This window comes from Myxine glutinosa, chromosome 13 (genome assembly GCF_964187855.1).
Source record: "Myxine glutinosa chromosome 13, kmMyxGlut1.1, whole genome shotgun sequence".
NCBI lineage: Eukaryota > Metazoa > Chordata > Myxini > Myxiniformes > Myxinidae > Myxine > Myxine glutinosa.
In genome coordinates, this window is record NC_136273.1 from 28614335 (window position 1) to 28634285 (window position 19951).

The 19951-nt window shown below is 41.0% G+C and overlaps 1 protein-coding gene and 1 long non-coding RNA gene across 2 annotated transcripts; one reads left to right on the forward strand and one right to left on the reverse strand.

Annotated features, from left to right (window-relative positions):
- Positions 1 to 1553: 1553 nt before the first annotated feature.
- On the forward strand, positions 1554 to 4642 carry LOC144888733 (uncharacterized). The gene is made up of 2 exons (XM_078767885.1): positions 1554 to 2812; positions 3661 to 4642. Exons 1-2 carry the CDS (start codon positions 2571 to 2573, stop codon positions 4193 to 4195), a joined length of 777 nt encoding a protein of 258 aa, XP_078624011.1. The 5' UTR covers positions 1554 to 2570; the 3' UTR covers positions 4196 to 4642.
- Positions 4115 to 19824, reverse strand: LOC144888734 (uncharacterized). The gene is made up of 3 exons (XR_013621293.1): positions 19526 to 19824; positions 16261 to 16358; positions 4115 to 4166 (listed from the first exon to the last, which is right to left on the reverse strand). It is a non-coding gene; the product is annotated as an uncharacterized LOC144888734 (long non-coding RNA).
- Positions 19825 to 19951: the final 127 nt, after the last annotated feature.

Consider the following 19951-nt stretch of genomic DNA (forward strand, 5'->3'; position numbering starts at 1 on the left):
AGGTGAGTTTAGAGCCTGGAGAAAGGAAGGGATGTAAAATATTTAATTTTTTGAATCGGCATGATTGAAAGAACGATTTGAAGATAGCCTTTTGAAGAGGAAGAAGAAGAGTGAATTGTAATAGAAGAGTGTGCAACACGGGAGAAGCAAGTTTAAACATTTTAAAACAAAACCGTGAAGACTGTCTGTGTGTGTTCACTGAAATGAGGGCAGGGAGGGTCTCCTTTTTATTTTCATTTCGGTGAAAGCAGGGTGGAGTAAAAAGATTAAGTTTGAAAGAGATATCGAAGGAGTATGGTGAATACCTTCATGAACGGAGTGGTGATGGAAAGATGATATCACATTGGCAAGATGGAGGAAGAGGGGAGGGAAGAGAACATGTGGTCGCGGGCGGTATGTGGTGAGAAGGAATTTTTATTTTTATTTCTATTTAAGACATGAAACATGGGCAACGACTTTATTTACTTTTTACTTTATTATTATTTTATTTATTCATATTAAATATTAATTAATATTAAAATTTTATATATTAATGTTATTATTAATAATATTAATTTTATTATTATTATTTATTTGTATATTAATTTATTTATTATTTTTATTTATTATTAATTTTTATTTATTTATTTTTATTCATTTGTTTTTATTCATTTATTTATTTTTATTAATTTTTTTTATTTATTTATTTTTCATTTATTTATTTTTCATTTATTTATTTTTATTTTATTTTTTGTTTTTACTTTATTTCCTTTTTAGACTTTTTCCCCACAATACCCCTCGTATTTCGTCCATTGGGAGGAATTGAAGGAGGGGTAAGGGGACTGTGGTGAAAATAAAGGAACTGAAGTTAGTACAGAGAAAATACAAATAAAATATGTTTGCAGACACAATGAGGGAAAGGTTTAGGCCTCAAATAACCTGGTACGAAAAGTCTGACAAATACTCATAAATTGGCATACATTTTAAAACAAAACCGAACTATAAGCACTTAGTAAACACAAAGACAGCAAAATAAAGTCAAAACTCGACAAAAACGACCAGGAGAACTTATATTTGAGGGAATCGGCAGAGGTGAAAATTTGGGCGAAAATTAGGAAGACCGAGCTTTTATAATCTTTTGCCCTTCGCCTGTGCCCGAGTCACCTGGTACTTGTCTCTGATCCGATCTTGCCCCTATTTTGTGTGACACCCTCATTCTCTCCTTTCGTCACACTCTTTCTTGCCCGCTTTTGGACCGGCTCTATGCCCCCGTCTCATCACACAGCCAAAATGTCCTCTCGTGCCATCTCGGTAAAATCCCTGCGCATCTCCATCTTCACCTTCATAGTAAGGGAAACATATGAAAATCTGTTAACTAAATTGTTACCAAAAAATTTCTTCACCAATATGTTTGTAAAGGTGTGTAATAACACGTGTTAAAATGTTGAAGGTGAACTCCCGTGGGAAACCCAGAAAAAAAGCTGTTGAACTCGGGTACCGAAAAATTATTTTCGAGAATTTTTATTTTTTTTAATCGGCCCTTAAGTAACTTATGAGGGGTCAAATAAGGGTTTTTCATGATTCTGAGTTGATTGTTAACATTTATATTTCACCACAGACACTCCTTTGTGGAAAAATAATTTCTAAATATATCTCATTTTCTACTTTGCAGGACATGGAGTCTAGCAATATGGATGAAGACGTTACTCCACCTGTGCTCAATTGCTTCATCTGTGCACGCTCGGATACACCAGCTGAAAGGCTCATACAGGCAACTCCAAAGGGATACTCAACTTTATTGAAACAAGCAGAAACTGTCGAAAATGTTAGTTGTGGAACGTATGAAGGAGGCTCAAAAGGAAGGAAAACTGAGGTACCACCAGAAGTGTAAAAATGATCTGTACAACAACTTTGTTGCAACCACCAAGAAGTCAGCTCAAGCATCAAAGGCAGAGAAAGAGTCGTCAAAGTTGAAGAGAAGACGCACTACTTGTGAGTTCAGTTCATCAACTGGCTGCAGTTCTAGAAGATCACAGTCAGTTGACCTCCTGTATAAGGATGTATGCATTCTTTGCAACCAACCAGCCCAGCTCTACAAAAATAATCCAGCACAAGCTAGAAAGAAATACAGAGTGCCAGATAATTTGACTGCAGATACACTGAAGGCAAGCTTGCTGAAGACAGCACGGAGTCGCGGGGATGACTGGGGCACTGAAGTCACTGGACGCCTGGAAGGGATCAACGACTTGGTAGCAGAAGAAACACTGTACCATTTGCGATGCAAACTTATGTTTGCGAGAGGTGACAGTTTGTCCAAGACTGATGAGGAAGGAAAAAGGAAGAGAGGACAGAGGAGTATTGATGAGGAGCGAGAGGCAGTTTTTATTGAATTCTGCAAATGGTTAGACTCAGAATTAGAGCATGGGGTAATGAACATGGACCAAGTCCATGAAAAGCTGCAGGAGTTTGATCAGTCACCAGAGAAGAGCCTTTCTTATTCAAAGCATTGGCTAAAGATAAAACTTCTAGAGAAATACGAAGACACCTTGTATTTCACAACACAGGTCTGAACGGTTCATTATGCTTTGTACATGTTGTTATATTTTCAGGTGCGGGCAGAAGATGCAGACGTGCTGGTAATGCTGGTGCACCATAGCTCAGACAGCCACCATCCACTCTTCTTAACCACATCAAACGGCTCTTATGACGTCCGGAAGATCAAAGAATCTCTCTCCGAAACACAGAAGAGCTACCTGCTCTTCTGTCACGCCTTCATGGGGTGTGATACGGTTTCTGCAATCGCTGGTCATGGGAAAACAACTCTATTTGCCAGGTAATCTATCTATAATTCCAGTAATCTCTGTGTGTATGTATGTATGTATGTATGTATGTATGTATGTATGTATGTATGTATGTATGTCTGTGACCGCTGTTTCTCGACAACCACGGGTCCGATATACTTTAAACTTGCCAGGTATATTGCTGGGGACCCGAGGATGTGCCTTTTCAAGGTTTCATATTAATCGGACAAGTAGTTACCGAGCTATGTCCAAAAAACGATTCAACCAATCAGCGAGCAGCGAGCTATCACGTGTGCCGAACGTGGCGAACAGACTCTGCCTCGGACGGCACATTTGAGAGCGTATTCATTTATTTCACGTTGGAAAACTATGTTGCCGTTAAACTATGTTTTAAAACTAAATAAAACTAATTTGCGATTCATCGTAACTGCGATTTGCGACCTTCCGGACAGTGAAGACTTCACTTCCGGCAGCCAATCACAGAACGCGTTGTTGCGAGCCGAGCCGAGCGCGTGCGCCATTACGGTTCGTAATTCGATTTCTTCCGGAGAAAATAATAATTTCTCGATTTCTTATGCGCATTATTTCTCCCAGAGCGAAGGGCGGAAGCGAAGAGCGTTGTTTTTTTTGTTTACGGGCGTACGGGCGGGGTAGAGCGTACGGGTAGCGTTTTTTTTTTTTTTTGGCAAGGAACGGGCACCCACGTACGGGCATGCCCTAGTAATGATAATACTACTATTACGTCGGCAAATAATACTAATACTAACAATAATAATAATTATAATCATTGTCATCATAGTATAAATGTTAAAAATAATAATAATTTTATTTCTGTTTTACATTATACTTTACTTGACATAGACCTGGTGCTTTTTTTTAGGTTTTGCGAAGGGGACGCGGCTGAGTACATCGACATCTTCCTTGACACAGAAGCCACCAAGGAAACAGTGATTCAGGCTGGTACTGCGATTTTCAAGTACATTTACCATGGACGAGATACTACATTGGGTGAAATTCGGTACAACATGTTCTCAAGGAAGGCAGCGGCAGGAGTGATCAAACCAGAGACTCTACCTCCAACAGAGGGTGCAGCTGCACAACATTCACTCCGTGCCTACCTGCAGACCCGGGACTGGATCCTTCTACAGAGCATGTCTCTGAACCCCAGTGACTATGGATGGACAATAGGTGTGCATGGGTATGAGCCAGTTCCAACACTGGACCCCACGGCTCCTGAGGAGCTATTGCAGTTCACGAGCTGTAATTGTCATGGAGATTGCAGCAACCGGCGATGCAGCTGCAAGAAGAATGGGGTCACGTGCATCTCGGCCTGTGGAGTCTGTAATGGCATTACATGCAGAAACTGCAGTCATGATGTTGTTGAGTCTGAAGAAGACATAGACAATGACTGTTGAAACTTCTGACATTGTGAATGAGAAATAACTCTTGAGTATTATATATGTATGTGAAATAAAAGCTACTTTGTGTGTAAATGTAAAAGTGAAAATATAAATGTTAACAATCAACTCAGAATCATGAAAAACCCTTATTTGACCCCTCATAAGTTACTTAAGGGCCGATTAAAAAAAATAAAAATTCTCGAAAATAATTTTTCGGTACCCGAATTCAACAGCTTTTTTTCTGGGTTTCCCATGGGAGTTGAACTTCAACATTTTAACACATGTTATTACACACCTTTACAAACATATTGGTGAAGAAATTTTTTTGGTAACAATTTAGTTAACAGATTTGTGAAATATCTCATAAAATGCCCTTACTATCAAGTGAGCACTGAGCAATCTTCACTCTAATCTCTCTTACCACTTGTTGCCACAATTGCCCTAGATGTAATCTCGTCTATTCTATTTTTATCTAGATATCTTTTACTTGTTGAAAAGTGGGCAATTCCTTTTTTCAGCTGGTCGTGTGTGTGTGTGTGTGTGTGTGTGTGTGTGTGTGTGTGTGTCTGTGTGTGTGTGTGTGTGTGTGTGTCTGTGTGTGTGTGTGTGTGTGTGTGTGTGTGTCTGTGTGTGTCTGTGTGTGTGTGTGTGTCTGTGTGTGTGTGTGTGTCTGTGTGTGTGTGTGTGTCCACATCCATATATATTTGCTTTTAAAATGTTTTTCTCTGCAACCGCTTGTCCGATCGATGCAAAACTTTAAACATCAGAGGGACTATTTTTCGATAACTCTGATGTTATAGGTCGCATGGTGTGGGAGCTATGTCGGATTAAAGGAAAAAAATATCTGAAACCGCTCAATGAAAATGATTTAAACTTGGCACATGTCATCAACTCCCCATGGAGTATACAGTATGGGGTGACAACGTTGACAGCATCGGGGAAGTATTCCACATTTCCAGCCATAATTGGTTCAATCTAAATCCTTATCCCAAAAAAATCTGAAACATACATGTATGTGAGTGAAGAATTTAATTTAAGACGTCATCAGTCACGTGGTACTATATTAATATATTAAGGCAGCCATATTGGATTGAAAAAAAATTGTAAAATAAAAATGTAAAAAAGAAAATTGTAAAATTCTGCAGAACCGCTTAACAGATTGATGCAAAACTTACTACATACGATCTACTGGCCATGGGGAACATAGTTTGAATTTTTTTTTCATATTCACCATTTAAAATTTTACCATTTAAAAATGTAAAAAAAAAATTGTAAAATTCTGTAGAACCGCTTAACAGATTGATGCAAAACTTACTACATACGATCTACTAGCCATGGGGAACATAGTTTGAATTTTCTTTTCATATTCACCATTTAAAATTTTACCATTTAAAAATGTAAAAAAAAAATTGGAAAATTCTGTAGAACCGCTTAACAGATTGATGCAAAACTTACTACATACGATCTACTAGCCATGGGGAATATAGTTTGAATTTTTTTTTCATATTCACCATTTAAAATTTTACCATTTAAAAATGTAAAAAAAAAATTGTAAAATTCTGTAGAACCGCTTAACAGATTGATGCAAAACTTACTACATACGATCTACTAGCCATGGGGAACATAGGTTGAATTTTTTTCCATATTCACCTTCATTGATGCAATTTAGCCTTCATAGGCACAAAAGTGGTTGTTAAATCTCCTAATAATTAACCAATAATGCTGCGGATAATAGCAATGTATGTGACATAATAGGGTGACTGTGGGAGCTTTAACTTCCACCAAACTAATGCTAATAGACAAGACACCAGGCCAAAAATTAATCCGATGGATGGCACGCACATTGATGCCACGCCTTGCCTGCAAAACACCAGGATAACATTTTGTCGCTTGGTCGAGATTCAAACAGACTAGACAGCTCTCAGGTTGGACATTGAACTGGGTGTCCCACCTGTCAGGTTGGTGGATGTTAAATATCTAATGGTGTCTTTCGCGAAGGGTAGGCGAACTGTCGCCGGCATCCTCAACAAATTCCAAATTCTTGCTCTCATCTACAGGGGGGCACTGCATCAGCAGCAGAGCTGTGCCCTCATCAAATGTTGCTACCTGCAGCCAAGTGCTGCATACGAAGGAAGGAGAAGAAGAAAAGTTAGGGGGCAAAGAGTTTTGGCTTTGTTCGATCTTATGCAAAATTGAATGTCATCAAACAGATGAGTAATCAATCGACCGATTTTTCCTTTTTCCAGATATTGCAACTGAATGCTGGAAGGATAAGCTGGGAAGATGAAAAGGCTGCTATTCTTTTTATCTCAAAGATTATCCCAGGAACAAACTTCCATCTTTCATCAGGTTTGTTAATTCTAAAGGCGTTACCTGTTAATTCTAAAGGCTAAAGGCTTGACATCTAAAGGATTCTGACTACATTAACTCCATCGTGTGACAGCCAGATGCCCTTCTTACCTTGAATCAGGTTTACCTGGTCAGGCCTTCCTTTCTTGTATTCACAGCAAGTGGCTGCAGGTGGGCATCATTGTTAGGAAGTGCTAGGTGTGCAGGTGGTTACGTCAGTGCAGTAATTACTTAAATTTTGATAATCTTTGCCCCTCTATAACCTGTGATGATGCAATGCCTCTCTATAACCAGTTACCTGGTACTCATTTTGCGACCTCGGAAGGATGACAGGCTGAGTCAACCCCACCTGGCGTTAATTCAACGGGCTTCGAACTCAGGACCTTAGGATCCCAAGCTCACCGCCCTAACCATTAGGCCAACACCAGGTGATATCTGCCATATGAAAGCGAAATGTTCAAGGGTTTATGAAATGTCACGTACACAAAAGTACATGGACAGCTGATCGGTCGGTCTGACGGAGCTCATTTAAATTGTCCCCGTCTCCGACCTTGTCGGAGGGACATGGGACAGGTATGGTTAAATTAGAAGTAAAAAATGTATGGTTCAATTAGACAACATTGTTGAACTGTACTTAACATGGCTTGGGTACACAATATTAAAGTTGGTCTGTGTGTGGACTCACTTACGAAAACACACACACACACACACACACACACACACACACACACACACACACACACACACACACACACACACACACACACACACACACACACACACACACACACACTGGGTGGAAAAGTGGATCTCTGGCTATTTGAATGGTGCACGTTCCTTTCACGGAGCAACTTCTCCTTCACAAACAAGTTGCTCTGACCATCAAATATCTGTGAAGTTTTGTATCATTCGGTTCATTGGTTCAGGAGAATCTTCAACATTTCAAGTTTTTTTTTTTTTTTTAATTACATTTTTTTCCCCTAAATCCCAAATGGCCACCAAGTCTTTCACCCTATCAAGTAATTGAAGGACATACACATGATCTCAGATGAATCTGAACAACCATGCAATGATTTTAAGTTCATCGGCATGTAACGGTCTCCGAGAAATAGCATTGGCGAAATTTTTTTGGCAGAAAAAAAAACCGTACAGACATATTCAAATTACACCACCCCCATGTTATAAAAAAATAAATAACATCACCTCCAGCATGCAACATTGGTGATGCTGCTGTGCAGCACATAGAGACGTATTGGGAGGGAGCGGTGTACAATAATTAATTAATCGATTGATTAATTTCGTAATTAAAATAAATAAATAGTAATCGTAAAATAATTAATTTATTAATCAATTGGCTAATAGCACACATAAACACCAGTGTTTTATCCAAATCTGCAACTTAAAGAAAATTGTCATTAATTGAATAATTAAATAATTAATCGATTAATTGATTAATCAATAAATCAAAAATATCCTTTATAGCCACATCACTTGGTCACTGTCATGTCTGAATATCAGCTTCCTAGCTCAAAAGGTGTCTGAGATATTGCCCAGATGAGAAAGAAAATAAATAAGTGATTAATAATGAAAATAAATAAATAATAATGGTAAAATAATTAAATTATTAATCAATTGGCTCATAGAATACCTGAACCACCACCGTTTCATCCGAATATGTACCTTTAAAAAATTAAGTCATTAATCTAACAATTAAAAAAATAATTGATTAATTGACTAATCAATAAATAATCGATTGATTGATTAATCAATAAATCAAAAATATCCTTTATAGCCACATCACTTGGTCACTGTCGTGTCTGAATATCAGCTTCCGAGCTCAAAAGGTGTCTGAGATATTGCCAAGATGAGAAAGAAAATAAATAAATGATTAATAATGAAAATAAATAAATAATAATGGTAAAATAATTAAATTATTAATCAATTGGGTAATATAATACCGACACAACCACCATTTCTTCCGAATCTGTAACTTTAAAACAAGTAATGAATGAAGCTGCCAAAAAAGTAATTAAATAAACTCACTATCTGCCATGATCTTTCTTGGGAAAACCACATTGCCAATCTGGCCTCCAAAGCCGGTCGCCGACTGGGCATCCTCCGTCGTGCGAAGTCCTTCCTTGGCACACCTGAGCTCCTCACCACATACAAGGCTTTCATCCGCAGCTCAATGGAATACTGCTCTCCCCTCTGGGCTGTAGCTCCTGCCTCACACCGAGCTCGGCTTCACGCTGTTGAAACCAAAGCGTTCAGAATCATTGGAATCTCCCGCGATGAAGCTGATTCTGAGGGCCTTTCACTCACTCACCGCAGGCAGGTTGGTGGTCTTTCTGTCTTCTACCGACTCTTCTCCAGCCTTGCTCCCCCAGCTCTGTCTGTGCTCTGTCCCCCAAATATTCGTACAGGTCACACAAGATCTGCCTGCAACCCTCTTATGGTTAAACTGTCAAAATCTAGGCTCTCTGCTCACCTTCACTCCTTCATTCCTCTTTTCTCCCGCCTCTGGAACAAACTCCCTCACTCTCTTCAATCCCACTCCTCCCTCCAGGTCTTTAAGGCAGCTGTTCAGCACCATCTCTTATCTTCCCCCATCCAAAACCTTGATCTTTTCTACCACCGTCAATTCACCCCAGATCCACTTTTTTGAAATTCAACTTCTGTCCTGGAAGTCCGAGCAGTGTCCATGTGTTTTATACTTCTCCCACCCCCCGCGCCCCCCCCCCATTTCTCACACCTCCTCCCCCCAAGCCCTCTCCCTCCCACAGATCTCCCGGTGTCCCTGCTCTCAAATGTTGTAATTGTGCACTTCCCTCTCTCCCCATCTTGTCTCCCGCTCCCTTTATTATTTGTTTTTTATGTGTCCGTTTGTTTGTTTGTGATTAATGTTAGCTCTTACACGAGCCTCGATCGAGTATACAAAAAGAAAAGAAAAAAGACTAAAGAATAAATGTTGCTCCAGCTTACCCAAGATGAACGCCTGTGCTGTATTATTTCTGGACCGGACAAACACCATAAAAATGTTTTTTTTTTTTTAGCTAAACGATGCATTAATCATTTAAACTTGCAAAGGCCCGATTGTCGCAATATTGAAATGCATCATCTAGTTCTAGTTTATGAAGATCAAACCGGACACAGCTATGAGAGAACCAGGTTTGGTGAGGGCGGGGCTTGGAGTGAAAGGGGCGGGGAAGCGGAAGGAAGTTGTGGACAGATGCGAAGTGGGAGGAAATTTTTGGTTGGTGATGACATCATTTCAAAGGGGTAAATACCTCGTCTGACGATGCTATTACATCACAGTGTTGGAATTTCCAACATAATACAAAGTATGTTAATGTGTTGGTGTTAGTAGACGAGTTACATTTTGTGAATCATCCTGAAATATCGTCCAGATAGTCTTATAAATATCCGTAATCTCTCACTGAACCAATAAACTTAAATGAACCAAGACTGATTCACAATGGAACTTTCAGGTCACAAGACAACCACCGGAAATCGCTACTGAAGACCATTGGGAATTCCTCGACAATCACTTAGCATTCCTGGGGAATGCTGGAGGGCTTCGACGCACATTGGTTATTTTTGGGTGGAGTATATATGGAGTGGAGCAGGTGGGTGGAGTGGGGGGTAGAATGCATCGTGACTCAATACTTGCAATAGACGGTACGACCCGTCACAAACAGAGATCCCTTGTGAAAGCCAATGGCGCAAGTGATCTGTTGCACGTGCACACATTCCTGCCGAATGCCAAAGCAGCGTCGCCAAGGACTTAATGGGGATCGTTCTCTAAGAGTTACACGATCCGCCGGAGGGTAAATTCGCACTCACACGGGAGTCTCCCAAGTAACTTTGGGACTTCGTGCACGAATCTCCACGAGCACCAACTTGCAAATGGAAGGAATTTCATTTTGTAAGATGTAACTAGAAACGGCACTCAGTGGAGAGCATACCTCCACCTGGTGAAGTTTACGTTTTGTATCCCAGAGTAGACCAGAAAATTACAATACATCATTTATAATATAATGTAGAAACATTCTTCGATTCTTCCTTGTCACACACCCAGCCGGTCCACCAGGTTTCGTCCAAATACATTCAATACTTTTTGAGATATCCCGCTATGTATCGTTTTTGGCCCGATCTCCCAATGGTGAAGAATCACTTAAATAATTAAATAATTCTCATATCCGAATCCATCGTCAGGATCTTCACCAAAATCGAATCGTCCTTGTCAGACACCCAACCGGTCCACCAAGTTTCGTCCATATACATCCATAATTTTTGAGATATCCTGCTATATATCGTTTTTGGCCCGATCTCCCAATGGTGAAGAATCACTTAAATAATTAAATAATTCTCATATCTGAATCCACATTCAGATCTTTACCAAAATCGAATCGAATCGTCCTTGTCAGACACCCAACTGGTCCACCAGGTTTCGTCCATATCCGTCCATAACTTTTTGAGATATCCTGCTATATGTCGTTTTTGGCCCGATCTCCCAATGGTGAAGAATCACTTAAATAATTAAATAATTCTCATATCCGAATCCATATTCAGATCTTCACCAAAATCGAATCGAATCGTCCTTATCTGACACCCAACCGGTCCACCACGTTTCGTCCATATACATCGATAACCTTTTGAGATATCCTGCTATGTATCGTTTTTGGCCCGATCTCCCAATGGTGAAGAATCACTTAAATAATTAAATAATTCTCATATCCGAATCCATATTCAGATCTTTACCAAAATCGAATCGAATCGTCCTTGTCAGACACCCAACTGGTCCACCAAGTTTCGTCCATATCCGTCCATAACATTTTGAGATATCCTGCTATATATCGTTTTTGGCCCGAACTCCCAATGGTGAAGAACCACTTAAATAATTAAATAATTCTCATATCCGAATCCATATTCAGATCTTTACCAAAATCTAATCGAATCGTCCTTATCTGACACCCAACCGGTCCATCAAGTTTCGTCCAAATCCATACATAACTTTTTGAGATATCCTGCTATATATCGTTTTTGGCCTGATCTCCCAATGGTGAAGAATCACTTAAATAATTAAATAATTCTCATATCCGAATCCATATTCAGATCTTTACCAAAATCGAATCGAATCGTCCTTATCTGACACCCAACCGGTCCATCAAGTTTCGTCCAAATCCATACATAACGTTTTGAGATATCCTGCTATATATCGTTTTTGGCCCGATCTCCCAACAATAGTGAAGAATCACTTAAATAATTAAATAATTCTCATATCCGAATCCATATTCAGATCTTTACCAAAATCGAATCGAATCGTCCTTATCTGACACCCAACCGGTCCACCAAGTTTCGTTCATATCCATCCATAACTTTTTGAGATATCCTGCTATATGTCGTTTTTGGCCCGATCTCCCAATGGTGAAGAATCACTTAAATAATTAAATAATTCTCATATCCGAATCCATATTCAGATCTTTACCAAAATGGAATCGAATCGTCCTTATCTGACACCCAACCGGTCCATCAAGTTTCGTCCAAATCCATACATAACTTTTTGAGATATTCTGCTATGTATCGTTTTTGGCCCTATCTCCCAATGGTGAAGAATCACGAATAAAATTCTACTCGCCGGATCCGAACCAAGATCTAATCATTTCGTCCTTGTCACATACGCTACATTTCTGCAAAAAAAATTGAGATATTTTGTTCACAAACAGACAGGGGTGAAAACAACCTCCATCCACCTTCAGTGCGGAGGTAAAAATGGCGTGCGTCCAAAAAAGGTGATGAAATAGCTTGTTTATGTTCTCATGAACATCTTGATAGGCCGAATCACTTTCGGGTGGTGGTTTATTGCACTTCTACTCGGTTTACGGTCCCGAATATTCCGACCTTCTTGGGCGCGTCGGCCTGGGACTGGTTTTTGTTCTAAGTACCAGTATTTCACGAACTTGATGGCCAGGCTTGACGTTCGACTGAAGGTTATTTTGGGTAGGAATTTGCTATTTGTTTTGGGGTGCCACAGATAACTCGAACTCTCTTTGCGAAGAAACCGTGTGATCTTTAACGTCCATCACCAAGCAGTGCTGCCACTGGCAGACGAGTCATCCGTCATTATGACGTCATAATTCGACAAGTACAAAACTTCATCCGATCAAGATGAAATTTCTTGAGCGTCATCTAGGGATAAATTGGTGGAGAAAAAATAATAATGACGTCATCGGTCACGTGGCTCTTTCTAGTTTGTTTACTTTGTTTCAGTTTGTCTGCTATGTGATAAGAATAGATGTGATAAGTGTTGTGATTTGGGCAATACTTTGAAGAATTTTGTGATTCACGTAATATGATTCTGGCATGAGCTACTCACAGCTCGGTGAAAGTTGTGAAGCAGCTACCAAAAGGTTTTGGTTCCGCAAAAAGACGTAAATCCATCACTTGCAGTGTGCCTCCCTCTCTCTATCTATGATTGCATGCACCATGATTAGGGTGGTCCACAGATATATGTAATATTTAATACTATTAAAAATCCATGCTCCACAAGGCTGCCCTTGTTCCTATGTTTATGAAGATCATAAGAACCAAATATGAGGTCAATTGGAACTTATTTAGAGGTTGCTCAAAAATAACATTTTTAATTTATCCTGTTTTTTTCAGATGGCAGAAACTCGCAGCTCTTCCACAGTTTGGTTGCTGGGCAAGTCTGAAAAGGAAATAATATGTGGGGGACTACCAACCAAAGGACACACATTGCAGAAAATGGTGTACCATCACACACAAGAACACCATACAGTTCGTGAAAGTGCCAAACTTAGTGTACAAGCTGTGTGTGCATACTGGGAGAAAGCACGAATTCCAGTGCAGAGAGTAGATTCCTAAGAGTGCCAACTTTTGAAGTTGTATGATGCCTACAAACTGGTAAAGAAAAATAGAACCAAGACATTCGAAACTATAGAGTGAAGGAGCAGATGTTCAAAGATGATCTTCAATCCCTCTTCGATATCTCACCAAATGATGCGCTTGAGAAAATGATGAATGAAGAAGACAAAGCATTCCTTATCACGCAGCGTGAGGATCCCTCAAGTTCACGTATGGGATCTGTGGACAACACTCTGGCAGTGAAGGAGAACAGAAAGCGTATCAGGCTTGAGAATGAAGATAAAAGAAAGAAGAAACATGCTGCTGAGACTCGAACAGCAATGCAATCTGTTACATCAACATCGGCTGTGGTTGATGATGATGATGAGTCTGAGATTGAAAGCTCCGATTCAGGGGACAATGAATTCAAACTCCAAAGTCCATCTTCTGCCAAACAGGCGAAAAAGGTTCTCATCAAGGTGATCACTCCAGCAATAGTGGCAACTCTGGACAGAGTAAATCTCTCAGATCGGCGTGCTATGTTTGTAGCCAGTGCTTTTGCACAATCTCTTGGTCATACCATTGAAGACAAGTGCAAGCCAACAATAATAAAGAATTTGAGTAATTGAAAATAGATCATTAATCTATGAATTGATGTATGATGCTAAAAATTCTGTATCTTATTATTCATTAAAATTTGTCAACATTTTGAGCAACCTCTAAATATTGTCCAATCAAGCTCAAATTTTCACCACAAACTACTTTCTTCAATAGGAATAGGGGCAGGCCTGTGGAGAAATGAAAATCCAATCTTCAAATTTTTGGACCACCCTAATCATGATTCATGAAGGTTGTTCTCTGCACCAAATCAAAACTAGAGTACACCGTGTTACTCCAAGAACTTGACAGCGTAACGGAAATCGGGATATTAAAAACTTTTGAGTCTGGTTTTAGAAACCTACCGGAAGATTGCAACCTCTTCAAGGTCATTACTCATTACTAATGCAAATGCGTACAATGTACAATGTACTTTAATGTACAATGCAGTAAACATGACAATATTGGTTTGAAGTGCAACTCGCACATTACCCAACAGGGTGATTGCGTCATCATCCTCACATACACACACACACACACACACACACACACACACACACACACTTCTGACAACTCAACAAAAAAAGCCTCTGCCTCGCCTTCTCAACTTTGCCCCATATTTGTTTTTCAACTTTGCCCCATATTTGTTCCCCAGACCCAAAGCCTCAACCCCCCCCCCCCCCTTCTAAAGCTCTCCCATCTTTACACTCATCATTGCTTTCTGCTCCCATATCATGCTATCACTGACTTCATGGAAACCGATCACCGTCGCCTGTTCAACTTACGATTCTAAGAGAAAATAGTCGGAAAAAATAGCAAGGACCTGCGTAACCTACACAGTACAATCACTGCTTGAGAGAAAGTATTCTAAAGGGTAAATGCTAATGGGTAATTTTAAAGGGTTCTAAAGGATAATTCTGATGGGAAAATATAGAAATTGTGGGAGGAGTCAGGTAAACTGTCCAACCAATGGGTGGAACTCGCAAGGGGATGGTGGGGGAGGGGGAGCGAGCTGTGTTGTGTGGGTCCGTTTCGGGAACGGTGGGGACTGGCCTGGGAGCAGCGGCTTTGATGGGACAAGATGGTGGTCGGTGTCACACTGCTGTTCTATGAGCATTTGGGCAGCCTGGGTCTGGTGCATGGCGAACCTTGTGGGCCCTGTGCTGCCGGGTGGGGAGGGGGGGGGGGGCTTTCATGGACTTCCTTCTGTAGGGCTCTGTCCGTTGGGGATGTGGGGGAGCGAAGTGAGATCGATGATTCGTGTCATGTACGGCGGCTTCGGAGTACACGGTGGCTTTGGTAGGGTGGGGTGCCGAGCTATGTGGGATCCAGTGGCCAGTGGACCAATCCAGTGGCCAGTGGACCAATCCAGTGGCACACACAGGGAGGGGGGCTGGGATCTGGCAGACCCGAGTGGAAGGGAGGCCTGAGATTTGGCTGACCCAAGTGGGAGGGTGGGCCTGAGATTTAGCAGACCCAAGTTGGAAGGGGGCCTGAGATTTAGCGGATCCAAGTGGGTGGGGGGACTGAGATTTAGCGGACCCAAGTGGGAAGGGGGCCTGAGATTTAGTGGGCCCGAGTGGAGGGAGGGGGGGGCTAAGGTTTGGCGGGCCTGGCTGGAGGGGAGGGCTGGGGGCTGGCTGGTGGTGGTGATGCACATGAGCATGGGTCGTGGTTTGCGCGTGCACATGCGCAGCTGCGGTTTGCACATATTTGGCTTTGGTTTTGCTTTTGCATGTTTCGTTTTGCGTGACATGTGCTCTTTGTTGTATTCACACATTGTTTTTGTGAGTTGTGCACACGTTGTGTTGTCTGCAGTGCGTTGGTCGTGTGTACATGATGTATGGTGGTGTGTTGGGTGCACGCGTTCTGTGCGTAACATTGCACATATTTTGTGCACACACACACACACACACACACATACGTGCGCACATACATACGCTAATGGAAGTGGATACTTTGAGACCAGGTAGATCTCTGTTCCATCTCTTGAGGCCCACTCACGTGTGGGGATAGCAGGCAAAAACAGCTTACACGCAGACACACACACACACACACACACACACACACACACACACACACACACACACACACACACACACACACATACACACACACACACACTCCTTTCTAACATAACGGTTTGTGGGAGACTAGGAGCGGCTCACCTAAAGCTGTTTTTGCTGCTCACCACCTTTGGTGAGCCGCTCCAACACGGGATACTGACCGAAGGAATTTGTAATTCGTTCAGGATGCCGGCGATAGCTCACCTAGTCTTCGTGAAGGACACCGTAGGATCTTCAACGTCCACCAACTAATACTGCAGGCGGGCCGCCCAGTTTAACGTCACAATGATGAAGCGTCCAGCCTGCGAAGCGCCAGGATGGCATTTTACAGCTTGGTCGACATTCAAACCAAGACGAGACAACTCAGATGTGGGTGCACATAGCTCCAGACGAAAAATATAAATTGCAATTTGTATTTCATATGTCAGAAGCAGTCACGTTCCCGTTAGTTATTGAACTTAACAGGTACAGTAGATGAAAATAACTTCACTTTCAGTTCAAAACATTGTTGAGTGAGTTACAATACAACAACAACAACAACAACAACAACAACAACAACAACAACAACATGCATTTTAAGGCCATTTTCCCTGCTGGAGCGGGAAATGAAATAATAAATGATGTCTGGTGTAGATTGTAGAAGCAATTGCTCAAAAAATTTGAGGAACAATTCTCGTATTTCCTTTCAATTTTTAACCCAGACATGGTCACTGATATTATGAATAATCAACTGCCTTGTTTCGTTATCGCTCAATGGTGGAGGATCCATGATATAAATAGAAAAGGACGATAAATTCGTGTATTTTTTTTTTTTTAAGGATCTGGATTGTAAAGGTGTGTTCGCACTTCGTCGAGAGTAAACCCAATGTTTTCAAGTTTATTAGCAAATTCGAACTTCATACGAATTTATCAGACCAGGAGTATCAAGACAAGAGACAAGTCCGCAATGACTCCAGACCCGAGGGCAGTGCAATTTGCGAAATTTCTCGAGAATTCTCTAAGTATACCAGGTATCCCATGACGAAGCACTGCCACACCTTTGTGATGACTTTCGCTTCACAATGTAGTCACGTGAACGCCCAAATGTACTATGAATCGAAGTCCTCAGGCGGTCGGTCGTATGGATTAGATAATATACAGATTTTATGAACACCCTGAAGTTTCTAAAAATTGAGCTAGGTCAGGAATCAAACCCCAACTTGACAGCTTAAATTAGGGAAGGATGATATAGGCTACCTGTCTAAACATGACCGTGATGCACACAATTACTGAGCATCAATGGGTAACTCGCGCTGCACACTGAATGCTATCTAGGACTAGAACAATGCGACTGTGTCGCCAATATGCCTCTGCATAGTCCCACAACGGGTAGATGCCATCACTCTGCATATGTATGGGAAGGGGATCACGTTTGTGAGGTTTAGTGTTGATCGGATAAGGTTCGTTTTTCTATCCAAGATGGCTGCCAAACCACGTGACATATGACATCATCATTTTCAAACTATATGCAACAGTGCCGTTGGATGATATTTGTAAAATTTCACATCGATATGGTGAGTGGTTTCAGAGATATAATTATTTAATATTTTCCTTCAATCCAATATGGCTGCCAAATCATGTGACCTATGATGTTATTAATTTAATATTTCAACACAAATGGGTCATAGATCATGTGCATGCAATTTCAGATTTTTAGGATAAGGAATTCGATTAAAACATTTTTGGCTGGTTTACCACATCACCTATGATGTCATCATTATCATGCTTTTGTTTTCTCCATTGGGAGTACTTGACAATGTGCGAAGTTTCAAATTTTTCCATTCAGCGGTTTCCGAGAAATATTTTTGGATTATTTGCTTTTAATCCAAGATGGCTACCATACCACGTGACCAATGACGTCACAATTATTATAAAAACATTGTGCACGAGTGTCACTCCTACCCTGAAAGTTTCGTCCCAATTGGACATGTGGTTGCTGAGAAAAACGAGGTTTAGCCCGTACGGACAGACGCACGGACGGACAGACAACCCAAAAACATAATGCCTCCAGCTACTTTGTCGGCGGAGGCATAAAAAGGGCAACACCTACCGCCCATTGTCTCCCCATATTAACCAAGGGTGACAATAGCAGACGTTAGGACCCAGAACAATCGAGGTGAAATATAAGTAAAAATTTCAAAATAAAGGAAGAGGGAAAATGAGAAGGAAACAATACTATAAAGAAAGACAACAGCAATCTTTGACCAATATGATTCCGCCCACATTATTACATCATTATACATACTTGTACCAATATTGATCTAAATCCCTTCAGCTGCTCTCAAGTATTTTTTACTTGACACGACCTTTGACCTCTTGACCTCAAAATCTAATCAGGTCAACTTTTCATCATAAGATGTACTCGTACCAAGTTTGATTAAAATCCCATCACTGGTTCATAAGTTAGCGCAGTAACAGAACTTTTACCAAATAGGAGCTCTGACCTTTGACTTCTTGACCCCAAAATCTAATCAGTTCACCTTTTCATCATAATATGTACTTGTACCAAGTTTGATTAAAATCCCATCACTGGTTCATAAGTTAGCGCAGTAACAGGATTTTTACCAAATAGGAGCTCTGACCTTTGACTTCTTGACCCCAAAATCTAATCAGTTCATCTTTTCATCATAATATGTACTCGTACCAAGTTTGATTAAAATCCCATCACTGGTTCATAAGTTAGCACAGTAACAGAATTTTTACCAAATAGGAGCTCTGACCTTTGACTTCTTGACCCCAAAATCTAATCAGTTCATCTTTTCATCATAATATGTACTTGTACCAAGTTTGATTAAAATCCCATCACAGGGTCATAAGTTAGCGCAGTAACAAAAACCTATCACGGACAGACGGACGCACAGAAAACACAAAAACATAATATACCCTGCAACGTCATCCGGGGAGGCATAAAAATAAACCCATAACAAAGAGGATCAAATTTAGATGAGTCATTTTATATTGATCCTTGCTGTGCTTGGCTAAAATATCCACCTCTTCATCAAGTTGTGAAACATTGTGAATTTCCTCTCGTAGTTTGCCAATTAAAACCAACCACAACAATAAGCCTTTTAGCTTTCCCTTTTTCTGTTCAGCTTGCAGGTGTGCACCGATACCTATAGGAAGCTTGCAGGTGTGCAGCGATACCTATAGGGAGCAGTGTGCAAAGTGTGTGCTGTGACGCTGATGTCGGTTGGGTCATGGCAGAAGTTTGGAATTTGTTCAGAGTATCGGAGATAACTGGCCTACGCCGAGTCAAAAGACACCTTGGCATCTTCAATGTCCACCGACTAATGCTAGCAGGTGGGACACCCGGCTTAACGTCCATCCTGCGAAGCACGAATCCGACCATTTCAAGCCGCGTCAGGAATCAAACCCAGGTTAGATAGCTCAAAGGTAAGTGCACTTGCGTGTGCACCCGCGAGAACCTCACCTCGACTGTAAAGTTTGTTCACTCACACCTCCTCCAGCCATTGGTCGATCTCGACCAAACATGTTGTGAGCACCCAGGGTCTCCCCGAGCGGTGTCCAATTGGGAGTTAGTATCGCATTTCCTTCGTGCTGTGTCATGATGAAGCACTAAGTGAAAGTGGCAAAGGTATAATGCCCACCTGTAGAAACAGCCTTTGAGTGTAAGTGTGGGGTAGGGGATTACAGGTGTCACTGGAGTGTCGAAAACCAAAAGCTTCGTAATTCTGCCAAAGCTTGAACAAGTTAACAAAATGGAAGGTTTAAAAGTGATGAAAAACGGGTGTGGAACCCGAATTAGACAATCATGGTTGAGGATAATTTATACGTGTTTCCCTCTCGTCCTTGTCTTCTCATACTTCATCTCTCAGGTACCGGTAGCGCATACAGA

Excerpts from the sequence above, each read along its gene's own strand:
- LOC144888733 (XM_078767885.1), top strand. The coding sequence starts at position 2,571 with ATGTTGTTATATTTTCAGGTGCGGGCAGAAGATGCAGACGTGCTGGTA. Across the intron at positions 2,813-3,660 it reads AAAACAACTCTATTTGCCAG|GTTTTGCGAAGGGGACGCGG; the intron begins GTAATCTATCTA and ends GCTTTTTTTTAG.